Source organism: Plectrocnemia conspersa, unplaced genomic scaffold, assembly GCF_051122295.1.
Source record: "Plectrocnemia conspersa isolate PC_06_02 unplaced genomic scaffold, ASM5112229v1 ptg000008l, whole genome shotgun sequence".
Lineage (NCBI taxonomy): Eukaryota > Metazoa > Arthropoda > Insecta > Trichoptera > Polycentropodidae > Plectrocnemia > Plectrocnemia conspersa.
In genome coordinates this window covers 26,128,892-26,145,313 of record NW_028277172.1, presented here as the reverse complement: position 1 = coordinate 26,145,313, position 16,422 = coordinate 26,128,892, and the positions used below count along the sequence as shown (strand labels likewise).

Below are 16,422 nucleotides of genomic sequence, written 5' to 3'. Positions count from 1 at the left end.
TTTAGCAAAACAAAAAACGTTAATATTTTTGCGTACGGGCGATAGGGCGGTGGCCATTCAGAATATTTATGGAGCTTACTGGTACCTATTATGGCTTTCAATGCCTATAAGATATGGATTCAATAATATAGTGTCGAATCAACGATCGATGCTGTCGAAAATATTTCATACGCCTCCTATCTGTAGATTTAGTAAAAACAAAACTGAAATTGAACGACAGGTGAACCACAAAAATCGGGGATAGAATTCTTCGTGAAGACATTTACCCCAGAAGATATTCGTACATCGTCTATCTCCAGTAATACTCGTAATATTGGACAAAGACTTACGTGTACCAATGTTCTTATAATAAAATTACGCATATATCGTGTTTTATTTGTCACAAAGCTGTGTGTTAAAAATGCATAAAGTAATAATATGCCCGGATTGTTATTTTTTCAATTTATTATTTTTGTGTGTTAAATGAGTAGGAAATGCGTTTTTGTACGAGGATAAGCAATGACAAAAAGGCCTAGCGTGGTCTCGTTCTACGCTCAATTAAAAATATTTGTCTCTCAACTGTTAAAACGACTGCCCACTATTAGTATTTTTGCTATAATAATATTATTAAGATGAACACTTATCAACATATATTTATATTTATTGCATAAAATTTTCCTTTATCTTTCCTTGTTCACAGTGTCTCATAAATTTATAAAAAAAAATTAGCTCTCTCCCCTTTCACAAAATATATCTGGTAGTTAAGAATCTGACCTTATAACTTTATTTGTATTTTTTAAATAAACTCTAAAATATATGTATTATTAATTTTGCCAATTATTTAAATAAATATTAACTTGACGCTCGCCCGCGCGCATGCGCATGAAACGAATCTTTGTGTGTATGAAGCGCTCTCGATTTTGACAGCTGTCAAAAGTGATAGACGCTGAGCGGTCATCATGGCGTTGCCGCACTTCTTCAAGACCGGTATAATGTCGATATTAGTCGTATAATTGATACATTGTGAATGTGCTATAGAGCAGAGTCTCCCAACCATTTTTCACTTGCGGCCCTTTTTGAGTTCCATATTTTTCTGTGGCTATAATGGTTTTGAAAGACACTCGATTGTAGAAAAATACTACATATTTACATATTAAAATGAAATAAATAATGCTCACTATAAAATAGTAATTCAATTTTCGATGTAGACAATAGTGGAAAAAAGGTTCTATGTACATACATGAACAAAATATAAACTACTGAGCTGTTCCTATGGATCTAAAAAAAAATCTAAAATAATGAACTTTTTATTTCCAGAACCTGATATTGAAAATGACGAAGAAACATACGAATCTTTTAATCCTATGAAATGCAAAGTTGAGGTAAATAATATGCAATATTTAACAAAATGATATGTAACGATTTTAAAATAAATTTTTTTCTAGTTTATTGTAAAACATGAATATGACGACAGCGGTGAAAATACTTTCATAAACGATGTAGACGACATGCTTGAAATAGGTAAAACATATTAGTGGCATTCAAACAAATAGAACATTTCCAAAATGATTGTAAAACGGCATATTTTGTTTAAATTTAGAACAAAATTACTTTAAAATATTTCATTTTCGTATTTTGCCTAAATAATAGTATTTAATTAAAAAATAAAATAATGTTTGAATAGAAAATTAAAACCGATGTTTAATCGTTAATATTTAATCGAAATATTTATATACACACAACATATAATGATAGATAAAAAAAAGCAAAAAACATTATACAGCTAAATCCTTTGTAACGAATAACGAAATTCCCAGTATAACGAATCTTCAACTTGTCCCGAAAACTTTCATACAAAATGTTTTCATTGTAACGAAGACTGATCTCAGTACAACGAAATATTTTGATCCGAATTCAGTTTGTCCTTAACTTGGCGTGTGCCGGATGTGTTCAGAAGCGACATTCAAAGTGTTTTACCGACCCTCAAACTTTTTTTATAAAATATTTTTTTAATGAGAAAAAAACGATCTGTAGTAATATGGTAATTAAAAATAAAATAAAAATATAACATCTTTCTTAAATTCAATATAACGAATTTTCACTATAACGAAATATTTTCTTCGGTCCCGTGAGCTTTTACTGTATATTCATATTTTACTACATACATAAGACCTTTTGTTTTAAATTCCACAGTCAAATTTATTGCCAAGGTAATTTATCATTGCTGTTATTTTTTCTAAAAGTAATATTTAAAAAATATTAATGCATCTATAATAGTGTTTCATATTTCATAGAACTTCGAATTTTTAATGAAAAATTGTTTACAACAGTAAAATTATTAAATTTAATATATAATTAATATTAATTACCTAATCAAATACCCATTTATGTGTAATTGTTATCAACAACGTATGTATGTATACATTGTATAGACACATAATACACTATTTATTAACGACATTAAAAGCAGAACTAAACCGAAGTATTTTAGATTGACAGACTCCATTCGAATGGATATGACTCTAGAAAAGCAATAAATTTTGAGTTTTAATGAATACCATTCGGAGTGAACCTCAAACCTGCTAAGTGAATATGTCGTCAAAAATGTCCTATTCATTTGACGGCCACTGTATACGTATTCATATATACTGTTTACATATTATTTTAATTATTGATTATCGTTTCATTTTTCCAGAAACCCACGATGTTAAAGATAATATACTTAAAGTGAATACTGTCGATATGGACCAGTTATCTTACCAAATTTCAAATGTCAACGCGTCAACGGAAGTAATAATTAAAAGTTTTACGATTTCTATGTACATCAATTTTTTAACTTATCAAAAAATATATTTTAATTTTAGGAATGTGAAGTAGAATTGAAAAATAAATTCAATAAACCAGAGCAGGTGAAAACTCATATCAATGCTCGAAACTTTAAATGTGAAATTTGCGGAAGAGCATTTAATGCCAAATGTGTATATAAAATTCACATGACAACTCATAGTGATGCCCGTAACTTTCTATGCAAACTATGTGGAAAAGCATTCAAAACTAAAAACACACTTACAAATCATATGAATACTCATAGTGATGCCCGCAACTTTGAATGTGATATATGTATAAAAACATTTAAAACTAAAAAAACACTTTTTATACATAAGAAAGCTCATAGCAATGCTCGTAACTTTGAATGCGAAACATGTGGAAGAGCATTCAAAATGAAATTCCATCTAACAGAACATATGAAAAGTCATTCTGATGCTCGTAACTTTAAATGTGAGCTATGCGATAAAGCATTTAAAACTAAAAACATACTTTCAGCACATATGAAATATCATCGTAATGCTCGAGAATTAAAAACTGAAATCAATTTTTCACGGATAATGAAATCTCATAGCGACGCTCTTAATTTTGGATGTGATAAATGCGGAAAAGCGTTTAAATCTAAACGATTAATAAGATTGCATATGATAGTTCATAGCAATGCTTTTGATTTTGAATGCAAAATATGTGAAAAAGTATTTAAAGCTCGACGATTATTAAAACGGCATATGATAGTTCATAATGATTCTCGTAACTTTGAATGTAAAATATGTGGAAAAGCATTTAAAACAGACAAAACCCTTTCACGGCATATAAAAACTCATCTTGATGCTCGTGACTTTAAATGTGAAATATGTGAAAAATCATTCAAAACGAAAAAAATACTTACAGCACATTTAAAAACACATAGCGATGCTTATAATTTTAAATGCAAAATATGTGGAAAAGCATTCAAAACTAAAAGTTACAGATCACGGCATGCAGAATCTCACACTGATGCTCGTAACTTTGAATGTGATAATTGTGGAAAAGAATTTAAAGCAAAGCGATTATTAATATGGCATATGATTGTTCATAGCAATGTTCGTAACTTTAAATGCAAAATATGTGGAAAAGCATTTAAAACTAAAAGAATACTAATGACACATGTGATAACTCATAGCGATGCACGTAACTTTGAATGCGATATATGTGGAAAAGCATTCAAAGTTAAGTACACTCTTTCAAACCATATAAAAACTCATAACTTTAAATGTGAATTGTGTGGAAGAGTATTCAAAACTAAGAGCATGTTTTCAGGGCATGTGCAATTACATCATAATTCAATATTATATCCAAACTCATCGTAACCTGAACTACATCCCTATATTAGTATAAAAATTAAATTGTGCAATAAAAAGTGTATTAGTTTGGCCGCCTGGTGAAAATTTAGATCTTTTGTATTATGATAAGGATATAAACTACATTTATTTTATATGAAAAAGTATTTTTAAATTTACATTCACATTTGACGCTTTGTAAATAATAAGTTTATTTCATAATTCGCAATTTGTTGAAATATTCTATCATTAAAGTATTGAATTAATATATAATAATTTAGAAAAGATATGGTGAAAGCTGTCATCTCCTGATCGACATAAAAATTCAACACTTTGCATAAGGACGCTATAAATGCTGAATGCAGAATCATCTGGATGTTTTTCCGAACATGCTAGGGAAAATGCATGTGTGGTCTACGACCGGGTACTTCGCTAGTCCATGAACACCAAAAAAGGCTTCGTCAAGTATAACAAGATCTGCTCCTTTAAAAAACAGCTAGAGCTGCTGCCATCTGAGATCTGCAGATTTTCAGATGCTAGAAACTGTTACACCCTAAAAAATACTGTGCTATAATATAAGCTATTTATTTATTATTTATAATATAATATTTTTGAATGAATAAAAGAAACCAATAAAATGCTACTGTTTGTATTATTATCTCCAATTGTATTAATGATGACATCCCACAACTGATGTGATAAATGAAAATGATTTTAAATGAAATAATATGAACTTCTATCTAAAATATGGGTTATACGTGTGTTAATGAAATACTATGAATCTTAAAGAAATCAAAATATTTTAAAAAATGACCACTAGCTAGTCCTATTTCATTAATGAAACAAATATACATTCAGTAAATTATTTGTTTTTATTCATAGTTTTATTGTCGTTAAGACATATTTTTTACAAATATACAAGTATAATTTTTGTAAATATTCAGTACTCTTTTTCATCTGAAAATGAATTCTTTTTTAATGTATGCAAACTAATCTTCTGAATTTGGCATGATATTGTCTGTTTTTTTAAATATTTTATTGAGTACTTTTTTTATTGTCAATAACTGTTCTGTCTGGATATCATCTTCTATATCATCTCAATCATTTTCAAATGAACGTTGTTCTGCAGCCGTAGTAGTTTTAACTTTTTCTTATTGAAATATTTTTTTTTATAATTACTTTGCAAGCTTAAGTACTTTCTTTAAAGACATAATACCATTTACGAGGCAGTCTAATAGCTATATAAATTCTATATATTTTGCGACCATTTATTTGAGTCTCCGTTGTCATTACCAAATTTTCCTTGAGTTTGTAAAGCTATTCCATGCTCACTTTTAAAATGTTTAATCATTGATAGTGTATTTTCTTGATTAGTATTGATGAGTATAAATTACATTTACAGCAATTTTCTGAATTCATGCGTTACGTGAAATAATCCCACACTTTAACTCTTTTGTCATTTGGGTTCATTTTAATAACATTTTTTTTATATTTAAGCTATTATTAATTTAATTTTTAACCTTTAGAATACCAACGCTTTGTTTTAGTAGCACGCGTGTAGGGTTGAGAATTTTGGCTGTAAAATTGAAATTAAATTTATATTATATAAAATACTTATTTAAAATAAACTGAAAAATTGTGATTTATTTATTTTATATTAATATAGATAGATTATTTGTAAGTGAAAATACTATGTATAATGAATAAAAAGTGTCAGATTTTTTTAGTACATAGATTTCAATAAAAATAATGCGTTTTTTTTGTAAAAAAAAGTAAAAATATAAATCATAGAAGTGTGTTTTTAATTCCTTTCCGATTTCAACTTTTCTATTTTATTTTTGTATGTTTAGATACGATTATTAATCAATATTCGACCATTATTAATTGTAATGGACCTAAATAAATTTTGATGTAATAAAATTAAATGATATTTAATTTTCCATTCGCACTTTATACTTTATATATGGTATAATACCATTGCTTTACAACTATATTCACAAATTTAAATAGCATATATTCCCTTATTATTCACAAATGTATTAGATACTAATTGGGTTCATAGTATGCAGTAATTAAAAAAAATCGAATAGGTCATTGTGTGATTTGCCAATATGAAAACAACGTTTATTAAAAATTGCAAACAATTATGACGAAATCATTTGGTGGCATTGAATAATCGTGAATGTCACGAGATCATGACGCGTCTGGACTATAATAGGTCGGCGACACTGTTCTCAGATTAAATCAACTTTTGGTTTGTCTAATTCTGATTTTGAATGAAATTCCTGATTTTTTTACTTCGTGACTCTTGCTAATAAAACTAAATACAATTGATATAGCTCATTCAAAAATTACTGAACAAAGTATACGTTTTAAATTATGGAAAATTACTCGTTCTAAAATGACTGGTTATCATTCAATTGTGCTGATTAATATAAACACTATTCCGTTGGGGGTCTACTTCACCGATACATATTCTGGCTTATCATTAAATAATGATAAGCAATTTAGCAAAAGGATTAAATATAGACATTTTAAGCATGAAAACGCTTTTTATTATAAAAAATATAAGCAAGCTTAACTAAAAATATATTATTCAAATAAAAAAATATTTTCCTGATTACTAAAATACTATAATGAACAATGTTCGAAGTAAAAAGTTTTATAAAATTAAAAACAAACAAGAAAAAGCACAAAATTATTCGACAAACCGACAGTAAAATATAAATTATGCAGAGATCTCACATAAAGCAATTTTATATAAAAATCAGACTTTTTTTGAAAAGCAAATAAGTCAAGTTATATTTGATCTTTCTGTTCTATTAGACGACGTATGTGCTTTACAAATATACATTAGAGTTTTTTTATATATTTAGTACAGTATCAAAAATGTATTAGCCGTTTATTGCTACTTATACAATGTATTGTGATATTTGAAACACTCACCGAAACAATACGCATTGACTCGCTGATTGACCACAATGGTTTTGTTTATAAGGAGTCACCCGAGAGCCATCATTAAAATAAAAGGAGGTTATAGGCGAGTTTGGTTATACAAACAAACTGTTTTTATCAGCCAAGCTTCTGTGAGAAAAAATATTTTTGAAAGAATGCTTGAGAGCAGAGAGACTCATTCAACATAAGCATTTTGAGATGCACAAATGCAAAATCACCCAGAATCAACCAATAGTGACCACTGAATTAAATCTATATATTGATAAAAATAACCATTTGTTCAATAAAAATATTTTACTCAAATAGTGCGACAGAAAAATATAGCTATTTTACTTGAAGCTTGTTTCAATCTCTTTAGGACCTTTATTAAAAAGTTTAGGTTGAAATAAATCAATTTTATTAAAAGTAAAAATTTGTGTTTATTTTTATATTTATATTCGCATTTGATCCTAAATAAAATTTATTTTAAAATACTCAATTAATTTAAATATTCCGTCATTTAAGTGTTGAGTTAATATTTAATAATTAAGAAGAGCTATGGTGGGAGTTCTCATCTTCTGATCGACATTAGAGTCCAACGATTCGCAGGAGGGCATTATAAATGCTTGTGCGAATCAATACTGCTCATCATTCTGCTACCAGAATCTCAGCGTACCACATCTACTTCGCCTTGAGACTTTTCTGAAAATGTTAGAGAAAATGCTCGTGGGGTCCACGACCCGTTACATCGCTGGCAGAAACGCCATGCAGACCGTCTACTGGAGAAAGTCCAGGGACATCCAACAGAAAGGCTTCGTCAAGTACAACAAGATCTGCTCCTTTGGAAAACAGCAAGAGCCTCCGCCATCTGAGGTCTGCAAATTTTCAGACATAAGAAACCGTTACACCACCAAAATGTAATATATGCTATAATATAAGCTATTTATTTAATAATTATACTATAATAATTTTGAATGTGATTAAAATACACTAATAAGAGACTACTATTTGTGTTATTATTGATCGGCAATTGTATTAAAAACCTGATACTAACAACATTGATGCTGTGATTAATTAAAATATTTTTTTAAGCTATATAACTCAAATTTATAATAATAATAACTACTATATAAAACTAATAAAATAGGTAAAAGTGCATCTAAAACATAAGTTATTAATATGTGGGAAAGATACAGAGTTTCTAGATAAGCTTAGAGTGGAATATCTGTTTGTGAACAGTTATTTGAAATAATAATTCATAGTTACATTTCCAATCCCTTTTTAGTTTGTATACTGAAACTCCATTCTAGGATTTTTTTCGTTTATTTCGAGATAGTATAAACCAGTGATTCCCAAAGTGGTCTATATCAACCCCCAGGGGTCTATGATAACCTGCAAGGGGTCTACGTCAGCGAAAAAAAATTTGGGGGTCCACTGAAGTGGATCTCAACAACCACTGATAGTACCTATCTACTTACATTATAATCTTATAAAATAAAGACATATACATTATTCATAAAAGTACCTATGAAGTAAAAAAATATTATACATGTTTATAAAATTGTGTAAGTTATATGATGTAGGCATTCGCTTTGTGGTCGCAATACATTTTGAACTTGTAAAAACCTGCACATTATGATATACCACCGTGATTCTCAAAGTGGTTTATATCGACCCCTAGGGGTCGACGACGACCTGCAAGGGGTCCATGTCAGTGAAAAATAAAATTGGGTCTCCATGAGATGTAAATGTGGGTGACTTTATTTTTGGCTTTCAATGAATGGAATAATCCACATACACAGATAGTAGAAATCTTTCAAAGTGAGTAGCACGATACCAGCTGTCAAAAACACATTTGAAGTTGATGAATTTGCAAAAAATCAATATCAAGCAAGCAGGGGGTCTACTCAAAACCGAAAAACATGGCAAGTGGTCTACGAGACAAAAAAGTTTAGGGACCTCTGGTATAAACGAATATTTTATGAATTATCTGAGTATTCATATACTAGTTGAAAATCGGACAAATAATTCGAATAAACGAATATTCGATTGAGAACCCTACTTTGTGTATGTCACGTGTTGACAGTTTTATAATAAACCAACGTCATTATTGCTGTTTTTTACCGAATATTGTGTATTAATGTAGGGAATAATTTTACAATAATAACGAAAAGATAAGGAAAACAAATTAATAATCGTCACATATTTTCGATAATATTATTGGTAAAACGATAGACGTAAATAAATTGAAACAATTGTTTTTATCTTACTTTTCTATAGTAGTTATTATATTTTATTTACTCGCGTCTAAAAATATTTTTTAAGAATTTAATAAATTAGTTCATAGACAAGACTCGTACTTGAGATGTAACTAGTCACGTTGCTATAAGTGTGACTAAAGTATTCGATTGATCGTCGACAATCGATATAAATAAAGCCACACGTGACTCAATTGCTCATAGTTTATATGAACGTATCAATAGTATATACATAAATAAATTGCATTATAAACTCACTCTTTGATCTAATGATTATAACATAAAACGTAAAAGTTGCGTTGGACAGAAATGGTCTAACTACAGGGCATGCTCCAAAAGCGCCTTATTAACATTTCTTTAAAAATATATTTATACAGATGTTTGAAAATGCATAAAAATATATAATGGACTTGTAGCTTTATTATTATCACTAATTATTATGCATTGCTATATTTTTATTTTTTATTTCATTGTTACAGTGCTGCCAGCATAGGAAACTCGAATTGGATCACTCTTTATTATATACTTAATATTTTTAGTGGAAGGACGGGCTGCTAACTGTAAATTTGATATAAGGGGTGCACTGCTCCCTTTCTGCTTCCTATTGCAAAAAAATATCTTAAACTATCAATGAAACAGTTTTAAATAATTGTATTAAAACAACAACCTGATAAAAGTTACATATAAACCTTTCTGGTGAAAGCTTTTTAAAAATAGTTTTTTAGCGCTTTGGATTGTGGATATAGAGGCAGTGAGATGTGCGCTGTAAGTGACCGTCGGTTATTGTTTGATTTTAAACGGTCTGCAATAATTTGTTGATGTCATCGAAGGGTCGCCAAACTTATTAGTAAAGCGGAGTGTTGATTATGTACAACACGTTATGCATTAAATTTTTTTATTTATTTTTACTAATTTTATTTTTTCTTTATATCAATTTTTACCGCCCCAGGCAAATGTCTAGTTCGTTTTCCCCTATATCTATGCCTGAATCAATATGGTTGACATTACATCAGAAGAAGAAAATGTATTAGAATTTTATTTATATTTCTCTTTTCACAGTATCTAATAAATTCAAAAAAAAAATATGCAGTCTGGTCTGGTGTGTTGAAAATCTGACCTAATAAATTTATTTGTATTTTTAAAAATAAACTCTAAAATTATATATATATTATTAATTTTGCAAATGATTAGAATAAATAAATCCCAAGTTGACGCTCGCCCACGCGCATGCGTGTGAGATGATTCCTTGTGTCTATGAAGCGCTCTCGCTTTTGACACCTGTCATCGGTGACGCTAAGCGGTCACCATGGCGTTACCGCTACCGCACCACTTAAAGACCGGTATTATATCGATACATTTTATTTGCGTTTGATCCTTGATGCATTTTGAATGTGCTTCTTTTGAGTTTCATATTTTTCTGTGGCCATAATAATTGGAAAGAAATACTACATATTTACATACTAAAAAAATAATTTCCTTATTAAACATATTTTTATAGTATAGACAAGTTCCTTAATTTAGTAAATGTCCACTTAGTTATAAGTTTGTTTATCAGTATGCTATATGTATTTAAGTGAAGGAAAACTTGTCAAAAACCTTCGGTTGACATTGACAATGACATTATTTATAAACAGCGATAAATTAAATGGTCAGAATTTAAATCAACTTTGGGTCAAAATAAAAATCAAATCTCGGTCAGATTGTGTGAATTAAAAAAAATATAACATTTAAATTATTTAGATAAATACTTTGAATCAACTAATAAACTATTCAGAACTACATATTATATTGATAACAATAATAAGCCATTTTGATTAGCTACAGCTACAAAAGTACCTCGCGGTTTATGTTCGCGTAATGCAATCAATATAATTTCAGTTTTAATCGATGAGTCTACTACACTCAATATAAAAGCAACACTGATAGTGTGAGACCGATATATTCACAGATTTTTAATAGAATTGATCCATCAAACAGCTAATAAAATTACAGATATGTTGTTAACTTGTTTTAGTATACATAAATTTGACAATGGGTATTAACAAAAAAAATCTTGTGGCTTTTACTAGCGACGGTGCAATCGGAAAAAATCTGGTGCCGCTCATCAGATGTTACAAATGTATCCCAATATTGTAATATGGCATTGTTTTAACCATCGTCTACAATTGCTATTGGAGATTCAATTAATAAAGTACAAGGAATCAACTTGAAGAGTGTAAATTGGCCATGTTTCAGGAGTAAGATTGGTAGCGAGTTCATTTAGAACTGTATCAGTTATTGTGTCGATATTTTGAAGTAGCCAGTGTAGATAATACTCAATATAAAGTTGACCAAACAAAGTATTGTGGTCTTTAAGGCGTATTTCATCAAAAATATTTTTGATGCATCATGTTTTATTTGAATTCCTTTCAAAAAAGGGTTATGACTGTCGTACCATACGTCTTTTACAAAATATGAAGAATAAAGAAGAGAAAAAAATCATAATTAAATATGAATCGATACACTTTACTGATAATAAAATAAGAATCCCTATTAATTTAGGTCAATTTCTTACCAACATTATGAACAATGTGAGAAAGCGTTCGCTAGTTACAAAAGAGAATTCATAATATTAGATCCTAATAATTGGCCATCAAATATACCCTCAGATTTTGGCGATAGTGAATTAGAATCACTATGTAGACGATTGTCAATTTCTTATCCTAAAACTCTTAATGCGTTTAGAGATTGCGTTAACAAAAATAGACGGTGTATTCCACCAGATTTTAATCCACTAATAAAGTGTTTAAAAACTGTGCCATGTAATTTAAATAATTCAATCATATAATAAACTTTTTTTTTCAGAACCTGATGTTGATAACGACAAAGAAATATTTAAAACTTTTGATCCGATAAAATGTAAAGTCGAGGTAAATCAAATGTAAAACAATAACAACACAATATACAACAATATTAAAATACATTTTTTTTCTAGATTATTGTAAAAAGTGAATATGACGACGGCGATGAAAATGCTTTTACAAACGATATAGACGACATGCTTGAAATTGGTAAAACATATATATATGCTATTTACATTGTACTTAAATTATTGACTATCGAATATTTTCAGAAACCCACGACATTAAAGATAATATACTTAAAACGAATACCCTCAGTATAAACCATTTATCTCATCAAATTTCGAATGTCATCACGGAAACGCAAGTAATAATTTTACGATTTTTATATACATATAATAAATTTTTTCAACTTATCTAAAAATTTTAATTTTAGGAACTTGTTCGCGTTAAACATGAAGTCATTGATATGCACTGTGATACTAATAAATGTGAAATAGAATTCAAAAATAAATTTATTCCTTCAAAGCATGTAACAACTCAAAGCAAAACTCGAAAATTTCAATGCGAAATATGCGGAAGAGCATTTAACGCTAAGCGAGTATATAAAGTTCATATGACAACTCATAGTGATGCCCGTAACTTTCAATGCAAAATATGTGGTAAAGCATTCAAAACTAATAACACGCTTTCCAATCATATAAATACTCATAGTGATGCCCGCGACTTTGAATGTGAAATATGTAGAAAGGCATTTAAAACTAAAAAAACGCTTTTAGTACATAGAAAAACTCATAGCAATGCTCGTAACTTTAAATGCGAAACATGTGGAAGAGCATTCAAAATGAAATTCTATCTAATAGATCATATGAAAAGTCATACCGATGCTCGTAACTTTAAATGCGAGCTATGCGATAAAGCGTTCAAAACCAAAAACATACTTTCAGGACATATGAAATATCATCGTAATGCTCGTGACTTAAAAGATATAAAAACAGAAAACAGTTTTTCGCGGATAACGAAATCTCATAGCGACGCTCGTGATTTTGAATGTGATAATTGCGGAAAAGCATTTAAAACTAAACGATTAATAAAATTGCATATGATAGTTCATAGTAATGCTTTTGATTTTGAGTGCAATATATGTGGAAAAGTATTTAAAGCACGACGATTATTAAAATGGCATATGATAGTTCATAATGATGCTCGTAACTTTAAATGCAAATTATGTGGAAAAGCATTCAAAACTAATAAAACCCTTTCAAGACATATAAAAACTCATCTTGATGCTCGTGACTATAAATGTGAAATATGTGGAAAATCATTAAAAACTAAAAAAATACTTACAGCACATTTAAAAACACATAGTAACGCTCGTAACTTCGAATGTGAAACATGTGGAAGAGCATTCAAGATTAAATTCTATCTTTTAGAGCATATGAAAAGTCATACTGATGCTCGTAACTATAAATGCGATTTATGTGGAAAAGCATTTAAAACTAAAAACATACTTTCAGGGCATAAAAAATACCATCGTAATGCCCGTGACTTAAAAGAATTAAAAACTGAAAATAGTTTATCACAAATAATAAAATCTCATAACGACGCTCGGAATTTTGAATGTGATAATTGCGGAAAAGCGTTTAAAACTAAACGTATATTAAGATTGCATATGATAGTTCATAGCAACGCTTTTGACTTTGAATGCAAAATATGTGGAAAAGTATTTAAAGCGCAACGATTACTAAAATGGCATATGATAGTTCATAACGATGCAAGAAACTTTGAATGCAAAATATGTGGGAAAGCATTCAAAACTAATAAAACCCTTTCACGGCATATAAAAACTCATCTTGATGCTCGTTACTTTAAATGTGAAATATGTGTAAAATCATTTAAAACAAAAAAAATACTTACTGCACATAAAAAAACTCACAGTGATGCTCGTAACTATGAATGCGAAACATGTGGAAAAGCATTCAAAGTTAAATTCTATCTTTTAGAGCATATTAAAACTCATACCGATGCTCGTAATTTTAAATGCGAAACATGTGGCAGAGCATTCAAAATTAAATTCTATCTTGTAGAGCATATGAAAAGCCATACCGATGCTCGTAACTTTAAATGTGAATATTGCGAAAAGACATTTAAAACTAAACACATACTTTCAGGGCACATGAAATATCATCGTAATGCTCGCGGCTTAAAAGTATTCAATAATAAAAGCAGCTTTTCACACCAAATTGAATCTTATAGTGAAGCTTGTAACTTTGAATGTGATTATTGTGGAAAAGAATTTAAAGCTAAACGATTTTTAATATGGCATATGCCAATTCATAGCAATGCTCGTAAATTTAAATGCAAAGTATGTGGAAAAGCATTCAAAACTAAAAGTTACAGATCACGGCATGCAGAATCTCACATTGAAGCTCGTGACTTTAAATGTGATAATTGTGGAAAAGAATTTAAAGCCAAACGATTATTAAAGTGGCATATGATTGTTCACAGCAATGCTCGTAACTTTAAATGCAAAGTATGTGGAAAAGCATTCAAAACTAAGAGTTACAGATCACAGCATGCAATATCTCACGTTGAGACTCGTAACTTTGATTGTAAAATATGTGGAAAAGCATTTAAATCTAAAAAAATACTAATAGTACATGAAATAACTCATAGTGATGCACGTAATTTTGAATGCGATATATGTGGGAAAACATTCAAAGTTAAGTACACTCTTTCGGACCATATAAAAACTCATAGCGATGCTCGTAACTTTGAATGCGAATTATGTGGAAGAGTATTCAAAACTAAAAACATATTTTCAGGGCATATGCAATTACATCGTAATTCAATCTCATATGCAAATTCATCATAACTACATTCGTATATGTATCCGTTAAAAAAAATTGTGCAATAAAAAGTATTCTAGGTTTGGCTGCGTAATTAAAATTATTTATTTAAGATCTCTAATATTATAAAGTGGATATGAACTAAATTTATTTTATATAAAAAATATTTGATTAAACTACACTACTAAGAGACTTCTGTTTGTATTATTATTTACCTTTAATTGTATTAAAAACCTGATACTACCTAATATACTACAACTTTAATGCTATGATAAATTTAAATAGCTTTAAAAGATATTTAACTCAAATTTAAAATAATAATAACCGGTGGCGTAGCCAGAATTTTGTCAAGGGGGGGGGGGGGTTTATCAGGTAAAAAGGCAAGATATTTTTTGTAATTTATTTTTAATTAACATAAAATCACTATCTGCGTTCCGCCAAGGAGGGGGTTCAGACCCCCCCCCTTCGCTATGCCATGATAATAACTAATATATAAAACTTTTAAAGCAATAAAAAATGCATCTAGAACATGGGTTATTAATTCGTGAGAAAGATAAAGTGATTCTGCACACCACTTGTCGTCGCTTTTCGCCACATCATACCTCACGACTTTGTTATTTTTGTGCCTCCAGCATTTAATTATTTTAAAATTTTTTAAACCAGCTCCACTGACCTCACCGTATGTAGAGCAGCAACGGCAAGAATTTTGCAATTATAAATTGCTAGGGGGAGAGTAGTGTAGGGGGCCTATTTAAATATTTATTTGTTTATGTATTCTCTTTGCGAATTTGGCCGGTGCCTGCCTCATGCAACATTATATAAACAACATGTGAACCTAATTATACACCAATAAAATACCACTGCAGCGGCTCCATCTATGTTTAATTGCCACCTGTCACGATCCGTCGCCAAAACTTCAATGGCGCAGTGCACCATGAGTTCCTGCCATATGATCGTACGGTCAATAAGAAATACTATCTCGATCTGGAAGCTATGCGTCGTTTGCATGAAGCAATCCGACGAAAACGAACAGAATTATGGCAAATCAACTCGTGGAAATTGCACCACGACGTAAATTTTTGGTCAAAAACACAATTTTGATGCCTTAGTATTCGCTGAACATGGCCCCCTGTGACTTATTTCTATTCCATGAAAACCATGAAAGGACGACGTTTAGCCAACGTTGAACAGATAATATGTACATGAAAAAAATAAAAAACGCAAAGATTTATGGAACAACTCGATATAAGATATGTATTTGTCTGATAACGATGCTGCTGTATAAACAATAAAATTAATTCATTAAAACCAGTTAGCATGCGGGTGCTTTTTTGCAAAGTGTTCCAAAAAAAACATATTTTTTTATTGAAAATTATAATAGTAAATAATTATATATAAATAGGAAAAATAAAAAAAA

At 29.6% G+C, this 16,422-nt stretch overlaps 2 protein-coding genes across 3 annotated transcripts; both read left to right on the top strand.

Annotated features, from left to right (window-relative positions):
* The first annotated feature begins 859 nt into the window (after window positions 1-859).
* On the top strand, window positions 860-4,295 carry LOC148233573 (uncharacterized). The gene is made up of 5 exons (XM_088189167.1): window positions 860-966; window positions 1,297-1,361; window positions 1,425-1,500; window positions 2,675-2,769; window positions 2,844-4,295. The coding sequence occupies exons 1-5, from the start codon at window positions 939-941 to the stop codon at window positions 4,152-4,154; spliced, it is 1,575 nt and encodes a 524-aa protein (XP_088045293.1). The 5' UTR covers window positions 860-938; the 3' UTR covers window positions 4,155-4,295.
* A 6,254-nt stretch (window positions 4,296-10,549) lies between these two features.
* LOC148233572 (uncharacterized) lies at window positions 10,550-15,197 on the top strand. 2 transcript variants are annotated; one of them, XM_088189161.1, is made up of 5 exons: window positions 10,550-10,656; window positions 12,161-12,225; window positions 12,291-12,366; window positions 12,429-12,523; window positions 12,593-15,197. In XM_088189161.1, exons 1-5 carry the CDS (start codon window positions 10,623-10,625, stop codon window positions 15,029-15,031), a joined length of 2,709 nt encoding a protein of 902 aa, XP_088045287.1. In that variant the 5' UTR covers window positions 10,550-10,622; the 3' UTR covers window positions 15,032-15,197. The 2 variants fall into 2 exon arrangements, with proteins under 2 accessions (XP_088045287.1, XP_088045288.1); XM_088189162.1 differs by having other exon boundaries at window positions 10,562-10,656; window positions 12,429-12,519; window positions 12,593-13,721.
* The last annotated feature ends 1,225 nt before the right edge of the window (window positions 15,198-16,422 follow it).

Bases quoted from the DNA above. Each gene is read 5' to 3' on its own strand.
- LOC148233573 (XM_088189167.1), top strand. From the start codon at position 939: ATGGCGTTGCCGCACTTCTTCAAGACCG. The intron at 1,501-2,674 runs GTAAAACATATT...TCATTTTTCCAG, and splicing joins AGACGACATGCTTGAAATAG to AAACCCACGATGTTAAAGAT. The intron at 2,770-2,843 runs GTAATAATTAAA...TTTTAATTTTAG, and splicing joins ATGTCAACGCGTCAACGGAA to GAATGTGAAGTAGAATTGAA.
- LOC148233572 (XM_088189161.1), top strand. From the start codon at position 10,623: ATGGCGTTACCGCTACCGCACCACTTAAAGACCG. The intron at 10,657-12,160 runs GTATTATATCGA...TTTTTTTTTCAG, and splicing joins ACCGCACCACTTAAAGACCG to AACCTGATGTTGATAACGAC. The intron at 12,524-12,592 runs GTAATAATTTTA...TTTTAATTTTAG, and splicing joins ATGTCATCACGGAAACGCAA to GAACTTGTTCGCGTTAAACA.